At 45.4% G+C, this 21,487-nt stretch overlaps 1 protein-coding gene across 2 annotated transcripts in view; it reads left to right on the top strand.

Annotated features, from left to right (window-relative positions):
- Positions 1-21,487, top strand: part of LOC129696206 (protein FAM135B-like) — a 408,722-nt gene that overhangs the window by 225,303 nt on the left and 161,932 nt on the right. For both annotated transcript variants that reach the window (XM_055633862.1, XM_055633863.1), the window contains one exon: positions 19,825-19,895. In XM_055633862.1, coding sequence (XP_055489837.1) covers positions 19,825-19,895 — 71 coding nt within the window. The remainder of the gene's footprint in view (positions 1-19,824; positions 19,896-21,487) is intronic.

The following is a 21,487-nucleotide window of genomic DNA, read 5'->3' as shown; positions in this document are numbered from 1 at the left end:
TCTCTCTCTCCCTCCTCTCCCTCTTCTCCTCTCTCCCCCTCTCTCTCCCCCTCCCTCTCTCTCTCTCTCTCCCCCCTCTCTCTCCCTTTCTCTCTCCTCTCTCTCTCTTCCCCCTCTCTCTCCCCTCCTCTCCTCTCTCTCTCTCTCTCTCCCTCTCTCTCTCTCTCTCTCTCTCCCTCTCCCTCTCTTCTCTCTCTCTCTCTCTCACCCTCCCCTTCTCTCTCCCTCCTCCCCTCTCTCTCTCTCCCCTCTCTCTCTCTCTTTCTCTCTCTCCCTCTCTCCCTCCTCTCTCTCTCCCTCTCTCTCCTCCTCTCTCTCCCTCCTCTCTCTCTCTCCCTCCCTCTCTCCTCTCTCTCTCTCTCCCCTCCTCTCTCTCCCCCCTCTCTCTTCCTCCCCCACGTATGCAGAGCGGCTATGGACGTTGAGAAAACTGGCACTGACAGCAAAGATAGACACAACATGCTATAGTGATTCAGTGGGACAGGCAGCATCTCTGGAGGGAAGGACTGGGTGGTGTTTCGGGTCGAGACTCTTCAGACTCTGACTTCAGGTCTGAAGAATGATCTCGACACAAAATGTCACCCATTCCTTCTCTCCAGAGATGCTGCCTGTTCTGCTGAGTTACTCCAGCTTTTTGTGTCCATCTTCGGTTAAAACAGTTTACAGATTCTGGTGTTTAGTGCGTGGGAGCTTGCTGTGTGCATTCCGAGGGAGAGTGGGGGCGGTCCCGAGGGATGCGCACCTTCGGCCACTTGCAACTTGGTGTTTGGGTTTAGATTGCCCAGTTACCTATGATCTGTGTGGGAAAATGACCCCCACGCTCCCATCTTCCCCTTCATTATCCCCTCTTCTCTCTCTCCCTTCTCTCTTGCTCCCTTATCTCTCTCCCTTCTCTCTCTCACCCCCCTTCTCTCTCTCCCCCTCCCCTCTCTCTCACCCCTCTCGCTCCCTTCTCTAACTCCCCCTCTTCCCCCTCACCAACTTACTCTCCCTCCCTCTCTCCTCTTCTCTCTCTCGCTCTCTCCTCTCTCTCTCCCTTCTCTCTCTCCCCCCTCTCTCTCCCCTCCTCTCCCCCCCTCTCTCTCTCCACTTCTCCCTCTCTCCCCCCTTCTCATCCTCCCCCACTTATGCAGAGCGGCTATGGAGCAGCACTGACAGCAAAGATAGACACAAAATGCTGCAGTGACTCATTGGGACAGGCAGCATCTCTGGAGAGAAGGAATGGGTGTTTTTTTCAGCTGCCTGTTCCACTGAGTTACTCCAGCTTTTTGGGTCCATCTTCGGTTAAACAGTTTACAGATTCTGGTGTGTAGTGCATGGGAGCTTGCTGTGTGCGTTCCGAGGGAGAGTGGGGGCTGTCCCGAGGGATGCGCACCGTCAGCCGCTTACAGCTTGGTAATTGGGTTCAGATTGCCCAGTCACCTATGGCTTGTGTGGAAAAATGACCCCCACCCTTCCATCTCCCCTTTTTCTCTCCCCTCTTTTATCTCGCCCCCTCCCTCTCTCTCCTCTCTCTCCCCCTTCTCTCTCTCTCTCTCTCATCTCTCTTCCCCCTCTCTCTCCCCCTCTTCCCTTGTCTCTCTCCCCTTCTCTCATTCTCCCCCCTCTCTCTCTCTCCCCCTCCTCTCCCCCCTGCTCTCTCTCCCTTCTCTCTCCCCCTTCTCTCTCTCCTCCTCTCTCTCCCCCCTTCTCTCTCTCTCTCTCACCCCTCTCTCTCTCCCTTCTCTATCCCCTCTCTCTCTTTCTCTCCCCTTCTCTCTCTCCCCCCCTCTCTCTCTCCCCTTCTCTCCCCCTCTTCCTATCTCCCCTCTCCTCCTCTCTCTCCCTTCTCTCTCTCCTCTTCTCTCCCCTGCCTTCTCTCTCTCCCTCTCTCTCTCTCTCTCCCTTCTTCTCCCCCTCTCTCTCCTCTCTCTCCCCTTCTCTCTTTCTCTCCCCCTCTCTCTCTCCTCCATCTCCAACGGCGGGAGGGTGGGGGTCGTTTTCTCACACAAGCCACAGGTCACTGGGCAATCTGAACCCAAGCACCAAGTTGTAAGCGGCCGAAGGTGCGCATCCTTCGGAACAGCCCCCACTCTCCCACGGCCACCCTCCGCAGGCTGTGGGTCGGGTGGAGCGGAGCTGTGGGACAATGTAGTGCATCCGTGGATAGCAAGGGAAATCAGGGATAGCATCAAAACAAAAGCAGCTGACAGTGTGGTGTGAAGAAAATAACCTGCTCCTCAACACCTTAAAGACAAAGGAAGTAATAATAGACTTCAGGAAGAATAAAACGGACATGGTACCATTGACTATCAGAGGGGACTGTGTGGAGAGGGTGGCGGATTTCCGCTTCCTGGGAATCCATATTGAGGAGGACCTGACGTGGAGCGTGAACACCACTGCGCTGCTGAAAAAGGTCCAGCAGAGACTGCACTTCCTGAGGGTGCTCAGGAAGAATAACATCACTCAGAGACTGCTGCTGTCCTTTTATCGGTGCTCTATTGAGAGCATACTAACTTACTGTGTATGCGTGTGGTACACCAGCTGCACAGCGGCTCAGAGGAAAGCGCTCCAGAGGGCCATTGACAACGCCCAGAGGATTGTCGGCTGCCCTCTCCTTACCTTGGAGGACTTACACAGTTCCCGCTGCACCAAAAAATCCCAGAGCATCATAAAGGACATTTCCCACCCCGGACACTCCCTGTTTGAACTGTTGCCGTCAGGCAGACGGTACAGATCTACAAGGACAAGGACGAACAGATTAAAAAACAGTTTTTACCCCACTGCTATAAAAGCACTAAATGTAGCCGCCAAGGAACGCAGGGGCAATACATACTAAGGGACTGTGGTACACTGTGAAATCGACAGAAGGATGGAGGGTTGGGTGTTTATGCGTGCTATTTTCGTGATATTTATTTAGTTGTTTATCTTTTAATATTTTACCTTGTATGTATCGTTAGCTTTTAGAAATGTTTGAATGGTGCACTGACTGGCTGACATTTTTAAATTTTGTTGTACATGGTTCATGTTACAATGACAATAAAGAAACTATTCTATTCTATTCTATTCTATTCTATTCTATTCTATTCTATTCTAAAAGATGAAGCATACAAATTAGCCAGATAAAGCAGCCAACCAGAGGACTGAGAGAAATTCAGAGTCAAGCAGTGGAGGACAAAAGGCTTACTTAGGAAAGAGAAAATAGATTATGAAAGAAAACTGGGTGGGAACATAAAAACTGACTGCAAAAAGTTTTTATAGATATGTGAAGAGAAAAAGATTAGTTAAAACAGATGTAGGTCCCTTGCAGTCAGAAACAGGTGAGTTGATCATGGTGAACAAGGACATAGCAGACCAATTGAATAATTACTTTGGTTCTGTCTTCACTAAGGAAGACATAAATAATCTGCCGGAAATAGCAGGGGACTGGGGGTCAAATGAGATGGAGGAACTGAGTGAAATCCAGGTTAGCCGGGAAGTGGTGTTAGGTAAATTGAATGGATTAAAGGCCGATAAATCCCCAGGGCGGGATAGTCTGCATCCCAGAGTACTTAAGGAAGTAGCCCCAGAAATAGTGGATGCATTAGTGATAATTTTTCAAAACTCTTTAGATTCTGGAGTAGTTCCTGAGAATTGGAGGGTAGCAAATGTAACCCCACTTTTTAAAAAGGGAGGGAGAGAGAAAACAGAGAATTACAGATCAGTTAGTCTAAAATCAGTAGTGGGGAAACTGCTAGAATCAGTTATTAAAGATGGGATAGCAGCACATTTGGAAAGTGGCGAAATCATTGGACAAAGTCAGCATGGATTTATGAAAGGTAAATCATGTCTGATGAATCTTATAGAATTTTTCGAGGATGTAACTAGTAGAGTAGATAAGGGAGAACCAGTGGATGTGTTATATCTGGACTTTCAGAAGGCTTTTGACAAGTTCCCACATAAGAGATTAGTATACAAACTTAAAGCACACGGCATTGGGGGTTCAGTATTGATGTGGATAGCGAACTGGCTGGCAGACAGGAAGCAAAAAGTAGGAGTAAATGGGTCCTTTTCACAATGGCAGTCAGTGACTAGTGGGGTACCGCAAAGCTCAGTGCTGGGACCCCAGCTATTTACAATATATATTAATGATTTGGATGAAGGAATTGAATGCAACATCTCCAAGTTTGCCGATGACACGAAGCTGGGGGGCAGTGTTACCTGTGACGAGGATGCTAGGAGGCTGCAAGGTGACTTGGATAGGCTGAGTGAGTGGGCAAATGCATGGCAGATGCAGTATAATATGGATAAATGTGAGGTTATCCACTTTGGCGGCAAAAACAGGAAAGTAGACTATTATCTGAATGGTGGCCGATTAGGAAAAGGGGAGATGGAACGAGACCTGGGTGTCATGGTACACCAGTCTTTAAAAGTAGGCATGCAGGTGTAGCAGGCAGTGAAGAAAGTGAATGGTATGTTAGCATTCATAGAAACATAGAAAATAGGTGCAGGAGTAGGCCATTCAGCCCTTCGAGCCCGCACCGCCATTCAATATGATCATGGCTGATCATCAAACTCAGTATCCTGTACCTGTCTTCTCTCCATACCCCCTGATCCCTTACGGTTAGTTGGCTTTTTGCGTCCCGCCCTTTCGGTTAATTTGCATTTAGGCGTCCCACCCTTTCGATTAGTTGGCATTTTGACTTTGTTTCCATTCGGTTATTTGGTTTCACTTCTTTGCTTCATCTTCTCGCCCGTCGGCGCCAAGTCCGGGTACCAATCATGCTAGTGCACGGAGATTGATGGTCAGCGCTGTCTCAGTGGGTTGAAGGCCCTATTTTCATGCGCTACCTCTAAACAAAACTAAACGAAAGGGTCCCGACCCGAAACATCACCTATCCATGCCTTCTGGAGATGCCGTCTGACCTGCTGAATTATTTCAGCACATTGTTTTTATCTTATTACCATTGGATTATTCCTTTTGAAAATACAGTTCAAAATTCAAGACATTTTTATTTTGCAGTCGCTGGAACAGAGCTCCTTCAATCCCCTTCCTCAAACATTTCTTGCAGCTACCTGATCAAAGGTTTTTATGAATACGTCATAGAAACATAAAACATAGAAACATAGGTGCAGGGGTAGGCCATTCGGCCCTTCGAGCCAGCACCGCCATTCAATATAATCATGTCTGATCAGCCAAAAACAGTACACCTTTCCTGGTTTTTCCCTATATCCCTTGATTCAGTTAACCCTAAGAGCTAAATCTATCTCTCTCATGCAAAATGTTGTGAGCAAATAGTGAGAATAACCATTACAACCTCCAGTCTCCAAGTGTGCACCGGTGTTGCATTAGTCTTGTTAAAATAAAATTGTAGACTGTTAATTAATTAAAACTAAGAATATTTGATTTGAGAATGGAACTGTTCTTCATGAAATGGATATATAGTGATCAAATAACTCACATCCTCCACGTTTTAAGGCGAGAGGGGGAAAGCTTTATGGAAATGTGCGGAGTGTTTCTTTACACAGAGCGTAGTGAGGGCTTGGAATGCACTGCCAGTGATGGTGGTGGTGGTGGAACAGATAGTGGTGTTTTAGAGGCTTTTGGATAGGCACATGGAAGTGCAGGGAATAGAGGGATATGGATTATGTACAGGCAGATGCGATCAGTTCAACTTGACATCATGTTAGGCGCAAACATCGAGGGCTGAAGGGTCCATTCTTGTGCAGCACTGTTCTATGTTCCATGTTCTAACCCATGATGTAAATTCGCTCTTTGCAAGGGAAGAAACATTTCTTCAGAACAGCTGGTCAGAAAAGCTAGAAAGAAATGAGTATTCCCTGAGGGTAAAAGCTGTTTCTCAATAAATTAATAAATAGTGAGTATAATGGTCAGGGTACAAGCACCTGAAGGCTGTTTTATGTCATGTATACTACTAAGTGTAATAAGGTGACCTGTCTTGCCTTCTTTTTGATACGTTTATTCCCACGCACTTTGATAAACCAGTAATAACTTGCATTGTTCCTTCTATTAGGAATTGCCAATGCATCGCAATAAGTGGATTATATTGAGGTGATCATTAATATCTTTTATCATTTAATCATAACAATTGAATATAATTAATCCTGTTATTTACAGTGATGCCAAAGCTGAGTCAAAATATAAACAAACTACGAAGGTACAAGTAAAGGTTCACAAAACAGTCACCGATGTTTTTAAAATAATTCTCGGTGGTATTTTTACATGAATTTATATCATCAATTAGAATCAATGGTGTTGAATCGCTTCTCATTCAGTATGATCATTTTCACAATTTACATGTTTTTGGTGATTGTCTCAGTCAACACTCGTCCCAATTCAAACAGAAGCAGATTGTATGGTCAATTTTTAATTGATAATTATAAATAAACTAGACCATGTGCAGACCCGCTTGGTCTGTTCCCCCCAACGCACGATGAGGGGAGAGAGAGGAGGGGGAGTGGGGAGAGAGGGGGGGAAAGATAGGGGGTAGATGGGAGGGGAGAGGGGGGTTGGAGGAGGGGAGAGGGGGTGGAGAGAGAGGAGGGGGGGTGGAGGAGAGGAGGGGGGGGGGGGGGTTGGAGGGGGGGGGAGAAGGGGGGGTTGGTGGCGGGTACAGAGGGGTTGGAGGAGGGGAGAAGGAGGGTGAAGGAGGGGAGATGGGTGGGGCCGGAGGAGAGGGGAGAGGGAGGGAGGAGGAGAGGGGGAGATGGAGAGGGGGATAATGCGGAGGGGAATGGGATGGGGAGAGGAGGGGAAGGGGGAGGGAGGAAGGGAGAGTGGGGTGGAGAGCGGGGAGGGGGAGGGGCAGAGAGAGGGGGGGGGGAGGGGGAGGGGGAGGGAGGAAGGAGAGGTAGGGAGAGGGGGAGGAATGGGGAGAGGGGGTGAGAGAGAGGGGGAGATGGAGAGGGGGAGAGAGGGGTGAGGAGAGAGCTGAGAGCTGTGAGGAGAGAGGGGGAGGAGAGAGGGGGAGGAGAGGAGGAGGAGGAAGGGTGGATATGGGGGAGAAATTGGGGAGGGGAGGAGAGATGGGAAGGGTGAGAGCGGGGGATGGGGAGGGGAGGGGTGGGAGTAGAGGAAGGAGAGAGGGTGGAGATAGGGAGCGGGGTGAGGAGAGTGGGATGAGGAGAGTGGGGTGAGGAGAGAGGAGAAGAGAAAAGTGAAGATAGAGCGGTGAGGAGAGAGCGGTGAGTAGAGTTGGGTGAGGAGAGTGGGGTGAGGAGATGGGGGAGAGGGAGAGACGGGGAGAGAGGAAGGAGAGAGGGGAGAGGTGGGGAGGGAGGGAGGAGAGTGTAGCAATGTCACAACATTTTTGAGATTTTAAAAATCAAGTCTGCAATTTATCCCATCTGATAAAGCATAAAAATAAGTTTAATTTGACACCTAATTTACTTTCAGATCTCAAGTATTTAAAAAGTTATGGCCATTTTCATACTTGGAAATTAGCATCTTGTTCCCTATTGATTTTCTATGGACATAACAAAAAAGCTGTGATCTTGGACAGTCAAAAGCCCATAATTTTCTTAAAAATTAAGAGAACTGAATGAAATTTTCAGTTATCATAGAGTGAAGCATTCTGAAACAAATATAAATCAATCTTACTTGGATGACCTGAAATTGAAGCATATAATTAGTTTGTTACCCAATTGGAGCTAATTTCAAACTTCAATTACTAGATCTAAACATCTATCTATTTCTTAATACATGATTAACATTTTTAAATAGCCTAAGTGTCTAAATAATATTCTTTTTTTTTTTTTTAATTTTATTTTTATTAGAAGTACGGTAAATTACAATCCTACACAACACATATATCTTAATACATTTTTTGTACCGCTTCTTTTTTTTTTTTTTGAGCTTTAAGAAAAAGGTAGAAGTAAGGAAAGTAAAGAAAGTGCAAGAGAGTCGTGCAGTGCAAGAGTGTAAGGAAAAGAAAGCCCCTTAGGAAAGAAGTTAGAGAAGGAAGTAAAGTGAGAAAATAGACCCTAGAAAAGAAAGAAAGAGAAAATAGAAACAATCGCTCTATTATAACATTAAACTCCGCAGAAAGGGGACTACCAACCAAGTCTGTTTTTGTTATTTTACCTCCCGTTACCAGGTCCTGATTCCGCTTATTTATATATTTGTTTTTTTTAGATTACTATTGCACCTCATACTTGTAATAGGTCCAGAAACATAGACCACGTCTTTTGGAATTGGTCTGCTTTACCTGCTAGGAGGAATCTCATCTCTTCCAGATGTAATGTTTCAAACATATTTGATATCCACATTTTTATTGTTGTGTCTAAATAATATTCACAAATAATTCACAATAAAACATGATTTTTAAATCTCATTTACATTAATTTATAGGCCAAATGGAAGGAATTCAGTGTTTAATTGCTGTAAATTAAAGTCAATTTAAATCAGCTTTCTAGTGGGATCCTGTGAACGTGCTGGTTTAGAACGTTCACATTGCGGTGTATTTGTGCCCTCAAATGCCCAGAAAAATACTGTGGGATATAATGGGCCCAAAATGAGCTACTCACAATATTAAACTTTGTATAAAGGGATCTTAAGAAGCCCTTTTTAATGTAAAAATAAACAGCCTACCTTCTGTTGTCTGCTGTATGAGACCTTGCCGGTTGCCGGTGGTCGCGGGTTTAGAGGTTAATTTTTAAACTACTATAACAATTATATAAAGCATTTAAAACTAAAAATAGCTAAAGCGACAGAATCTTCCAGCGATTTTCCGTTAATAATTAACTAGGCTTAACATCCTCGATTTGAACAGCCTAGAGAAAAATCGCGTTTTAAACCCGCCCCCCGCTAAACGGCGCCACAATCGCGCACACGGGCTGGGACAGATTTTCAACGACGCTTCAGGTAGTCTTTGCAACATACCTAGAGAGTGGGGAGGGGAGGAAAGGGGAGGGTGGAGAGGGGAGAGTGGAGAGGGGGAGGAGAATAAGAGGTGGAGGGAGGAGGGGGAGTGGAGAGGGATAGAGGGGAGTGGAGAAGAGTAGGGGAGAGGGAGTGAAAGAGGGAGGAGAGGGGGTGGTAGAGGTGGGGGGGAGATGGGAGGGGATAGGGGGAGGTGGAGAGAGATGGGAGGGGGGACAGAGGAGAAGGAGAGAGTGGAGGGGGGGGGAGAGAGAGGAGAGGAGGGGGAGAGAGACGGGGTAGAGAAACAGTGGGGAGAGAGAAGGGGAGAGAGAGAGAGAAGGGGGAAGGGGGGAAAGGGGGAAAGGCAGGGGGGACAGGGGGTGGAAGGGGGGGAGGGAGGGTAGAGGGGGGAGAGAGACAGAGAGCAGAGGGGGAGAGAGAGAGGAGAGGGATGGGAGTGATAGAGGAGGGTGTGAGTGAGGGGGAGGGAGGAGAGGGGAAGGAGAGAGAAGAGGGGGAGTTGGAGAGGGGGAGAGAAGAGGAGGGGAGGTGGTGAGGGGGATAAGATTTGGAGGGGGGGTGGTGGGGGGGGGAAGAAGAGGAAGGGGAGGTGGAGGGGGGGGAGAAGAGGAGGGGATGGAGGGGAGAGTGGAGAGGTGGTAGGATAGGAGGGGTAGAGGTGGAGGGGAGGAGGAGTGGAGAGGGGTGGAGCGGGAGGGTGTAGATAGGGAGGGGGTCTGACAACTTGCTCTATTTGATCTTATTTGATTGTGCACGCCAGACCACGTGATGGTTCCAATCTCCCACACCTGTCCCATTGTGATGGCATATCATATGTAAATGAATCCATTGTGATTGGACATCTGTGAGATGGCTCTGTGACTCATGCAGCAGCTTGATTTTAAAAATTGTTGATGTTTTTTACTAAAATAAAACCAGGGAAATTAATAACCAAATTTTCTAATTTTCAAAACCAAATGTGGAGGAGGAAAAACTCTACAGGAATATGTAAAAATGTCTCCGTTACAGCAAAGGGTGGAGGAGTAAATTCACAAACAGCAATTAAAGGAGTTTTGAAAGATATATGTATTTAAGTGTGTAACATTTAATCAACAGGAAAGTTGATATGAAAGTTGTTCCTCAAATATTAGGTGTCTTCTATTTATCTAACCGCTTTGTCATGAGATTTGTTAAGCTTTGAAAATACTTCGATATTGTGAACAAACTATTATCAGCATTGGTACAGCAGTTTCCACAGAGAAAATTATTATTATTAAATTATTAATTATGACCACGCTGCAGCGATTGCCACAGAGGCTTTTCAATGTCATGTTCGTTCCCCATCAGAATTTAAGCCAAAAAACAATCTGACGCTGAACGCACATGAAGCCAAACTGATAAATGGGTATGAAACACTGAAACACTTTCAAAAATCTATCTTTGCTGCAAGAATACACTAACGCATTTATTATGTAACTACTTTAAAATGTAACAAGGTACACCAATTTAACTATTTTATAATGTAACAAAGTACAACAATTTAACTATTTTAAAATGTAACAAAGTACAACAAAATTATAGGAACAAGAATAAAAATCAATTAAAAAACTGTAAGCCAATGGGCCTGTCCCACTTAGGCAATTTTTCAGGCGACTGCCAGCAACTGGAATTGCGACTGTCAGAGTAGAACACGCACACATATACACATGCACGCACACACGCACGCACACACACACACATCGCTTCTTTCACCAGCCCGTTATACAGGCGGGGGAAAGGGCAAACGGGCGGGGAGTGATATCTGAGTGAAATTCACAAGGTGCAAAGCCAAGGTGATACAGACACACACCGCGATGAACAGGAAGGTGGGCGCTGTAATTAAGATGGCTAAAGCACAGTGTACGGTAAGTCCTTGATAAGAGGGGGGGTAAAAGGGGTAGAAGGAGTGGAGACAACTTTTAAGAAGCCGGAGATACATGGCTGTGAAGCTTGCCGGACATTTAACATTACTGGTTGGTATCCTTGGTTCTGAAAACTACTGCTTATGTTTTTATCCCCAATGAGCCAATAAAATTGAACGGTCAGCACTGGCTGCAACCTATGAGAACCTATGAGAACCTTCGACCCCCTGGCAACCACTAGGCGATCCTGGCACGAGAATTATCGCTACTCTCCATGGCGGCTTCATTCTAGTCACAACTAATTTTTCAACACGTTGAAAAATTTGCGGTGACCATAATGAGGCTGCGACTAGTTCCCAGAATGCAGGAACTCCTCGCAACCATGAAGGCGACTACCCGGCAACCACCCGCGAACATGTGGAGACCATGTGGCAACTGCATAGTCTCCTGCAGTTGCCTAAAAATACGCCAAAGTGGGACAGGCCCATTAGGCTCTTAGGAAAGCCAATCCTTTATTATAAGAATTGCAAATAGATTTTTTTATTTCATTAATGGTAGCATATTTTTTGCTTGGCTTTTAAATGTCAATCCCTGTAGATGCCTGCTCAATTAAAATTTAACTTGATGCCTGTTCACTTCTGATTGTTGTAAGTAATTTGGCCACTGTGGGATGAGTTAACCTAGTCTCTTTTTAAAGGCCTTATGCTAACCTTCTAGAGAATTGTTTTTCCTTGGCAAATTATCCTGAATTCGACTGTAGACTGACCATAATTCGCATTCGTAAAGTGTCCTTCACCTCCCTCTTTGAACTATTCCTAACCATGTAGTTTTGAAATAAACTACAAAATCGCCATATTTCTTCAGTTTCGGCATTTAAATAGTTCACCAATTCATCAAAAATATTTCTTGAATATCTTCGGGAGGACAAAGGCAAGAGCTTCAATTGCTTAATGTCACACTTGGCATACCATTGTGGCAATCCACGAGCTTGAATATTTCGCCAGACATTAGCCAAAATGAAAGAAGCAACCATAAATTGACGTGTTTTGGAATTTCTTTGTTATACTATTAATTGCTGCTTTTTCAAAGTCTATTGTTATCAAAGTTGGAAACTGAACTCCTTTATCTTTCAAAAACTTTAAAATGTTGTTGTATGTTTTCTCATCCTTGTTGTTTGCAACACAACTCGCTAATGGCAAGGTTTTGCTTTCAGAAATAATAACATGTATAGTATAGAGTTGCTTTCCTAGGGGGCAGAGTAAAATGTGCCATCGCCAAACCAGGCACCGAAATCGCTATCAAAACATGCGAGGGACCGGGGGGACACAATTTCTTGGTGGCTGACCGTGCATGCACGCACTCACACACACATGTGTGGCTTCCGAGGCTTCAGCCGTGGGCCCTGTGGATGGTAATTTCAGCCCATTCCAGCGCTAAATTCAGCTCCACACTGCCTGTCTCGCTGGGTTAACCTATAGCCCTGCCTGGACTGACGGGACACCAGTCCGGAGCCGTGGAACTAGCGCTGCTTCTCCGCACTGGCAGTAAACCTGGGCAGTCGTTCCAGTAAGTCCAGGCAGGGCTGTAGGTTAACCTGGCGGCACAGGCAGAGTTGAGCTAGATTTATGAATTAATACGTTTATTGTCATTGCACAATACTGTGCAACAAAATTCCATTGCATCTCCTCTGGTTAAAAAATACAAACACGACAACCATTGACACATATGTACACTTATTAGTAAAAATAATAAATAAGTATTTAAAAATAATTTTAAAAGAATGTTGCATTTCTTGGAATTACATTTTGCTTCCCCAGTGTTCTCTATTGGAATTAAGTTATTTTATCGCACATGGGTAGAAACTATTTTTTAGTCTACCGGTGCGAGCCTTCAGAGACCTGAATCGCCTCCCAGAGGGTAGCAGAGTGAAAAAGGGTGGGATGTGTCCTGCTTGATGTTTGGGCCTGGGCAAGCATTGGGCCCTGTCCATACAGGGAGGGTTTGTGAGCGTTTGTAATGCTCTGTGCAGTTTTTATGTCCCTGCAGCGCCCTCCTCTCAGCCACAGTGCAGCTAGCAAACCACACCAGGATGCCATAGGAGAGGATACTTTCCACGGCACATCGGTAGAAGGACAGCAGCAGCTGCTGTGAGACGTTTGCTCTCCGCAGAGACCTCAGGAAATACAGCCGCTGCTGTGACTTCTTCACGAGAGTGACGGTGTTCATTTGCCATTTGAGGTCCTGGGAGATGTTTATTCCCAGGAACTTAAAGCCAGTGACTCTCTCCACCATGTCTCCTTTGATGTATAAAGGAGCAGGTTCCTCTCTCCTCTTCCTCCTGAAGTCAACGACCAGTTCTTTTGTCTTTGATGGGTTGAGTACCAGGTTGTTTTTGGTACACCAGACAGTCAGTTTTTGGACTTCATCTCTGTAGGCAGACTCGTCGTTGTTGTTTATCAGTCCCACCACAGTCGTGTCGTCCACAAACTTGATGATCCTGTTTGTACTGTGTGTTGGTGTGCAGTCATAAGTGTATATTGTATACAAGATGGTACTCAGCACACAACCTTGTGGCGCTCCTGTGCTGAGCGTCAGGACTGGGGAGTAATTGGACCCCATCCTGACAGTCTGTGGGCGGTCTGTTAAGAAGTCCTTCATCCATCTGCATGTGTTTGCATTAACACCCTGATCAGACAGTTTGTCCACCATTCTGCTGGGGATGATGGTATTAAATGCAGAACTAAAATCTACAAATAACATCCTCACATATGAGCCAGGGCGCTCCAGATGTGCCAGTGCAGAATGTAGAGCTATGTTGATGGCATCCTCCGTTGACCTATTAGCTCTATATGCAAACTGATGCTGATCCAGGGTGGATGGGAGTGAGGACTTAATGTGGGCCAGGACCAGCCGTTCAAAACATTTCATCACCGTTGAAGTGAGAGCAACAAGTCTATAGTCATTCAAGCTGGTAATAGATGTTTTTATGGGTACAGGCACGACAGTAGCAGTCTTGAAACATTTAGGGACAGTGCACGTTGACAGAGAGAGGTTAAAAATGTCGCTAAAAACCTCCGCTAACTGGTCTGCACAGTCCCACAATACTCTCCCTGGGATGCCATCTGGGTCAGCAGCCTTCCTGGGGTTGACCCTGCGGAGTGCTCTTCTGACGTCCTCCGTACTCACAGTGAATGTCAGGTCGTCAGTGCTGGGTGCGGCTGCAGGTGCAGGCTCCGCCTCATTCAGCTCAAAACAGGCGAAAAAGTGGTTGAGCTCCTCAGCTAGTGAGTTGTTACTGCTGCTGATGGTCGGCCCCCCCTTGCCCTTGTAGTTGGTAAGTTGCTGAATGCCCCACCATTTAGCGCTGCTTCTATGTGCTGGCTGTGGGCCTGGGGGCACCGCCTGACTCCCAACATCTCTGGCCACCCCCCACCCCCCCTGGGGTGGGGGACACTCGGGTGGGGGCGGGGATGGTCCAGTGGTGGTTTGGCAGAGAATGCAGCGCCGGAGACCCGGGATCGATCCTGGCCGCAGATGAGGCGCAGGTCTGAATCCAAGGCTGCCGAGAGTGTTTTTCACTTGTGACCCTATGACCTGGGCATGCAATTCAAGCTCCGCTCAGATCTTTGCTCCACCAGGATGTCTCCCTCCTCCAATCACTGCGCCTATCCTCAGTCCCACCATCCTACTTCCGCCTCTGACCGACACCTCCCTCCTCCAATCATCGCGCTGACTCATCATGTCCCATCCCCATTGCCTGCTGACCAACATCTCTCTCATCCAATCGGCGCCCTTGATCATCAGTCCCATCTCCACTGTCATGCAAAGCGGAGTTTTTGCCGAGTTTTAAAATCCGGATTACAAAAAATGGGGGGGACCGTCCACCACCTCTGAAAAATGGGGGGGGGGGGGGGGGGGGGGGGGGGGGGGGGGGGGGGGGGGTGGGGGGCGTGTCCCCCCCCCCCCCCCCCCCTGGGATTTCTACCTCTGCGCCAAACCATGTTTGCTTTTTGGATAAAAGTTCCAAATTTCACTGTCGATAAAATAATTACTGTGATACTTTCATACATTCAAAAGTTTTCTCCTCATGTTGTTGTATTCAAATCTTCACTCGTGTCTACATTTATTGCTCGTCTTACCATTCGTCCCAGTGTTTCTCTCTTAGGCAGGGCTCCAGCAACACAAAGTGGTAATTCTTCCGTGATATTATTAATTACACTGCGTGTGACCTCTTCAGTATGCTCAGCTCGAGTTTTCAGACTGTCCAAAACTTTCAGAACACAATTTCGAGCACCGTCAGGAGGGTGTGAATGATTAGAAGCTTTACCCAGCTCATTATCGTTTATAGTTCTAATTCTACCATTACATTCTTTACGTTTCTCACACCTCCAGTATGTGGTTTCATTGACCTTTTTGTCCACAACGTATGTGTAACCATTGAGAAGGAGCTTCCTGCCACCACCTGCAGTTTTAACAAAATCTTTGATCAAACTAAAAACTTTCTCAGAAAGTAAACGTTGATTACTATTTACCCCCTTCCTGAGGGATTAAACAGAATTATAATGATTTCGTTTTGGATAAGTAAAGTTGCTTTTCAGCTTTTCGATATCAGGGATTCAAAGACATTTTTGGTTTATTTTCGATAAGTAAGATTTTTTTTCTGCTTTTTGACGTCATGTCCATTCACATCAGATCGTTTTTGGCTTAAAATCTGACGGGGAACGAACATGACGTTGAAAAGCGTCTGTGGCAATCGCAGCAGCTTGGAGTCACTGCCACCATTTTATAAATGCTCAAGCTCACCCCCCCCCACCCTCCCGTCTCCCCCCGGACAGTGATGTGATGGACGCAGGGGTCTGGACCAATCGCTGACCTTTGTCGATGACCGACAAAGTGTCGGACCAATCCTGTCCCCGGAGACGTCATATCAGTTTGGCGGCTTTTCGACATCATGTCCATTCTGCGTCTTGTCCGATCAGCATCGTGTCTCTTCGACTTCGTATCCTTTCGGCGTCATGTCCGTTTGGCTTCGTATCTTTTCAGCGTCATGTCCGTTCAGCTTCTCATCCTTCAGCGTCTGTCCGGGTACCATTGAAGAGTCTGAAGAAGGGTCTCGAACCGAAATCTCACCCATTCCTTCTCTCCAGAGATACTGCCTGTCCTGCTGAGATACTCCAGCATTTTGTGTCTACCTTCAATTTAAACCAGCATCTGCATTTATTTCCTACACATCTCTTTGCATTCAATGATGGGAAAAATTTGGCAGATAATTAGTCTTGGCGTCAGAGATGTCATTGTGCGTGCAACTGAATTATGAAGAGAGTGTTATCCTGGTAACAAGTCACTTCCTGAGTGCCAGCATTGGATACATAGATACATGGAAAATAGGTGCAGGAGTAGGCCATTCGGCCCTTCGAGCCTGCACCGCCATTCAATATGATCATGGCTGATCATCCAACTCAGTATCCCGTACCTGCCTTCTCACCAGATACGGGATACTGTATCCTGATCCCTTTAGCCACAAGGACCACATCTAACTCCCTCTTAAATATAGCCAATGAACTGGCCTCATCTACCCTCTGTGGCAGAGAGTTCCAGAGATTCACCACTCTCTGTGTGAATTTGTTTTTTCTCAATCTAGGGTCAATCTAGGGTCCATTTTATTTCATTCTCATGAGGTTTCATTTTAGAAATGCAGAACATTTTGAATTGTTTCCAGCCAGATATGTTTGTATTAAACTACTGATGATAAAAAAAAAAAAAATGTGATTCCAAACACAATGCTACACCCATATTCAACATTAAAGTAGACATTTTTTAGAAACATGACATACTTGCATTGTCAGATCAGGGACTGCTATGTTCTTTGTTTCACTGAAATGTATCTCACCACAAAGTCACATGGTTTATCCATTTATTGTTTGGGCCTTATAGAATCCTCAAGCATAAGAGAGAAATAGATCGAGCAGATGCACAGTCTCTTGCCCAGTGTAGCGGCAGATTTTTATATTGTTCAAGCGATTACATCCTCTAGCCATTAAGTAGATTGCATGATTAAGGAGAATGTCGTAATACGCATGTGAGCTTTTCATCGGAGACCTTCAGAGCTTCTTCACAGATAAATCTTCATAACACAGACTTTTAACTAATAGATTATTTATTGTTGATGAAAAACAATAAGGTATACATTCAACCTTCTTCCGACTCGTACACTTTAATCTTCATCGAACTCCAGTTTATCGCTTTAAAGGTTAGAAAACTCCTCGTATCTCCGTTACACTTCACATGGTCAAAGTGTATGCCTTCCTCATGCTGGTCTAAAACTAAACTAAAGCCTAGGCTTCTGCGCAAGAAACGTAGCTCCAAACACGCCCTAAAATATGTCATAAATCTCACCTACTTAATAATGGGCAGTCTAAAATGTCAAGACACATGCCATGATTAATGACACACAAAACAAGCCAAATGGCCACTACACCCAGAGTAGGTGAATCGAGGACCAGAGGACATAGGTTTAAGGTGAAGTGGAAAAGATTTAATAGGAATCTCAGAGGTAACCTTTTCACTCAAAGGGTGGTGGGTGTGTGGAGCAAGCTGCCAGAGGAGATAGTTGAGGCAGGGAGTAGCCCAATATTTAAGAAATGTAATAATAGAATATGGGACATTGAAAAGTACAACACTGGAAAAGACTGTTCAGTTCACAATGGCTGTGCCTACTATAATGCCATGATAAACAAATTTCATCTACCTGAACATGATCCATAAGCCTCAATTTGCTCCATATACCTGTGCTTATCTAAAGGACTCTTCAACGCTGCTATTGCAAGTGCCTCCTTCAACACCCCTGGCAATGCGTGCCAGGCACCCACCTGCCCCATTTATCTTCTTTGAACTTTGTCCTTCTCACCGTAGAGTTATGCCCTGGAGTCTTTGACATTTCCACCCTGTGTGTGACATTCTGAATTCTGCCACAGTACAGTTGTTTCGCAGTTTACAGAAATTCTCTTAAGGTCAGTACTTGTGCAGATAAATATAATAGACATCTAATCATGTCATATCCATTGAAATCCGCCCCGAGACACATTCTGGTTAACATGAGCTAAATCTCTTCCAACACACCCCTCACTCACCAGCCTTGTTTCTTACAATTATAGCATGTCAAGATGACCACTCTTACATCTGTTCCTTTGTCAGGCTCCTTTGTGACCTGAAGACAGAGAGTAATTAGATTGGGTATGTTAGAGTGGCACGGTGGCGCAGCGGTAGAGTTGCTGCCTTACAGCGCTTGCAGCGCCGGAGACCGGGGTTCGATCCCAACTACAGGTGCTGTCTATATGGAGTTTGTACGGTCTCCCTGTGACCGCGTGGGTTTTCTCCGAGAACTTCTGTTTACTCCCACACTCCAAAGGCGTACAGGTATGTAGGTTAATTGGTATAAATGTAAATTGTCCCTAGGATAGTGTGTGTAGTGTGTCAATGTGCAGGGATCGCTGGTCGGCATGAACCCGGTGGGCTGAAGGGCCTGTTTCCTCACTTTATCTCCAAACAAACCAAAACTAAACTAAACTAAGTTTTTGTCTGAAAAATAATGCTCTGTTATCTTTAACAGAAAATCTATTGGTACAGCAGCACCTGAATTTCAATAGATTTTTACTTAGTTAAAATGCAATAAGAAAGGATGTTTTAATCTTCACTTCCATTATTATTATTATTAAGTCTTTTCCAACTTTCTTTCTCACTCCAACATGATCTACTGCATGCGATATTCCAGATGTGGCCTCCTGTACATTGGTGAAACCGAGCTTTACCGAACACTTTTGGGCTTGCACATCCCCCACACCCCCCACACACACATTTCCAGCTTTCTTCCCCGCTCCCCTGCAGTCTGAGGAAGGTTTCAACCCGAAACATCCCCAATCTGTTCTCCTGGGATACTGATTGACCCGCTTAGTTACTAGAATGTTATGTCTTTCATAGAGATTTTTAATCTTCCCTCACATAGTGCTCTTCTCTTAGTTTTAGATATACAGCATGGGAACAGGTCCTTTGGCCCACTGAGTCCATACCAACCATCGAGCACACTAGTTCGATGTTATCCCACTTTCTCATTCACTCCCAACACACTAGAGGCTATTTTACACAAGCTATAAACTTCAAGATTCTCCTCCAAGTCTACAAAGCCCTCAATGGGCTTGCCCCCACCTACATAAAAAGTCTTCTCACCCACCACTCCACCTCCAGGCCCCTCAGATCGGCCGACTTGTGGTTGCTGAATATCCCACGGTCTAGGCATAAGCTCAGGGGCGACCGTGCCTTTGCGGTTGCAGCTCCTTAGACTGTGGAACTGCATCCCCTTTCCCATCAGAACTGCCCCCTCCATTGACTCTTTTAAGTCAAGACTAAAGACTTATCAATACTCCCAAGCCTTTCCTGACATCCTCTGAGTGAGGGCTACATGTATATATATGCATGTAGTTTGTTTTGTTGTGCTATTCTTATAACAAATGTAAAGCACTTTAGCCAATTAGAGTTGTTTTTTAAATGCGTTATATAAATAAATGTGACGACTAATTAGCCTACAAAGCCTACATGTCTTTGGGGTGTGGGAGGGATTCAGAACACCCATAGAAAACCCGCACTGTTGCAGGGAGAACTTGCAAATTTCAGGCAAAAAGCACCCAAGGTCGGGATTGAACCAGGGATCTAGGCGATGTGAGGCTGCCGTTCCTCAAGGTTACAGGCTTGTTCCAAGAGTTTAAGTGAGCTGATAAAGCCAATGTGGAATCTGTATATGCTGCCATAAGAGTGGGGGTGAGGGGTAATGTAGGAGGAGGTTTGCTCCTTCCACAGGCTTTTGCCAGCTTCCATCTGCTCCCAAGAACAGGGGTTTCAAAGACATCCCTGCTTCTCCTTCGAATCTAAAGCAGGCAAGAGCAAGGGATTTCCATAAGTTAGGCAGGATGCAACATTTGCGAATGATCTGAAAATATTTTCTTTTTTGACATTATGTCTACCACCTGAATAGTTGAGACACTTTATACCCAGGTGACTATTTATTTATTCCTTTCATTCAATTTGCAGGTGGAAGAGGCATTAAATGAAGTGGACTTTCAGTTGAAGCTCGATCTGCATTTCACAGACTCTGAACAGCAGTGAGTAATGTATTTAATGTTTTCCAAAAACACATTGAAAATGTTTGATGCTAAATTGGTCAACATTGCATTGGCTCTTGCTAGTTATTAGAAATATATCAACAAGAGCTTGGAATCAATAATTTCCCTCAGTGGGCAGTTTATGTTTTAATAGTATTTTGCTGTTACTCTTGCCTCTCTCTTGGGCTTGACAAAAGAACTGCACTCAAACTGTGCCATGATATCAAGAGGCTGCTGCATAGTAAATAATGCTGTCTTTTGGATGAAACATTGAATTAGGAATATTGTTTAATATATGGTTGAGCACAGAAAATAAATTGCAGAGAATTGTGGACTCAGCACAGATCATCATGCCAACCAACCTTCCTTCTATTGACTCCATCTACACTTCATGCTACCTTGGTAAGGCCACCAGCATTATAAAGGATGAGACTCACCCTGGTCACTCCCTCTTCTCCCCTCTCCCATCAGGTAAGAGGAACAGAAGTGTGAAAATGCATACCTCCAGATTCAGGGACATTTTCTTCCCAGCAACTGAACCATCCTATCAGAAACTAGAGAGCAGTCCTGAGCTACCATCTACCTCATTGGAAACCCTCAGATTATCTTTAATCAGACTTTACTAGACTTTATCGTACACAATATGTTATATTCTTTACCTTATATCAGTACACTGGGTGGCTCAATTGTAATCATGTATAGGCCGGATAGCAAGCAACAAAACGTTTTTCACTGTACCTCGGTACATATGACAATAATCGAAACTAAACGAAAATCTGATAGTATTATTTGGAGTATTTTGGAAATCCTGTCCATTAAAACTGTCCATCCTGCTCCCTCAATGCCCCCTACCCGTAGCCCGCAAGGGGGGCATGGTCCTCAAACTCAACTCGTTGTCGAAGGTAAGATTCGAGCACTTCTCAGCAAAGATCATAGCTCGTTAGCCTCCCCAGCACTGGAGTTAGGGTCGATGGGGTGGTGTGGAGTGGTGGCGTAGGGGGTGGGGAATTAGGGGTGTGGGGAGGGTGCAGGGGGTTGTGTAGGCTCAGTGGCTCCTGGCCCCGGCTCCGACTGCACTCAGCGGCACCAGACTCACTCACCGGCTCTCGTCCCAGGCTGCACACATCAGCATCCGCATGTGTGCAGCGCGGGACGAGAGGTATAGGTATTGTTAGCAACTATACCTTCAATGTTTGTTTATGTGATTACGTAAAACATAAAATGTTGAGGACTTTGTTGTGGCGCACTACTCATTACATCATGCCTACTACAATTAAAAAAAAATCTATGACTATGCTCTGTTTACTGTTATCCAGCTGCAGTGACAGACAATGTTCTTTGTATTCATTGCTGTGAACAGCTTGAGGATAATGGTGGAGAATTGCTTACCGAGGTGACATTTACAGGGAATCTCATTGCTGTCTCGGCACCCAAAGGCAGAATCCATTATTTAGTCATTTAGTCCATAAAATCCAAGCTTGCTTTCCGGTCTTTTTTCACAGATGTTACCATGTGACTATCTGTAGCTTTCCTTGTAGATCTATTGCTTGGACAGTATAAAGTATGAATGCAGTTTGAAAATGCTGCCTGCA

Source organism: Leucoraja erinacea, chromosome 4 (assembly GCF_028641065.1).
Source record: "Leucoraja erinacea ecotype New England chromosome 4, Leri_hhj_1, whole genome shotgun sequence".
Lineage (NCBI taxonomy): Eukaryota > Metazoa > Chordata > Chondrichthyes > Rajiformes > Rajidae > Leucoraja > Leucoraja erinaceus.
The sequence above is the reverse complement of the archived record's forward strand: the minus strand, read 5'-3'. Positions and strand labels throughout refer to the sequence as shown.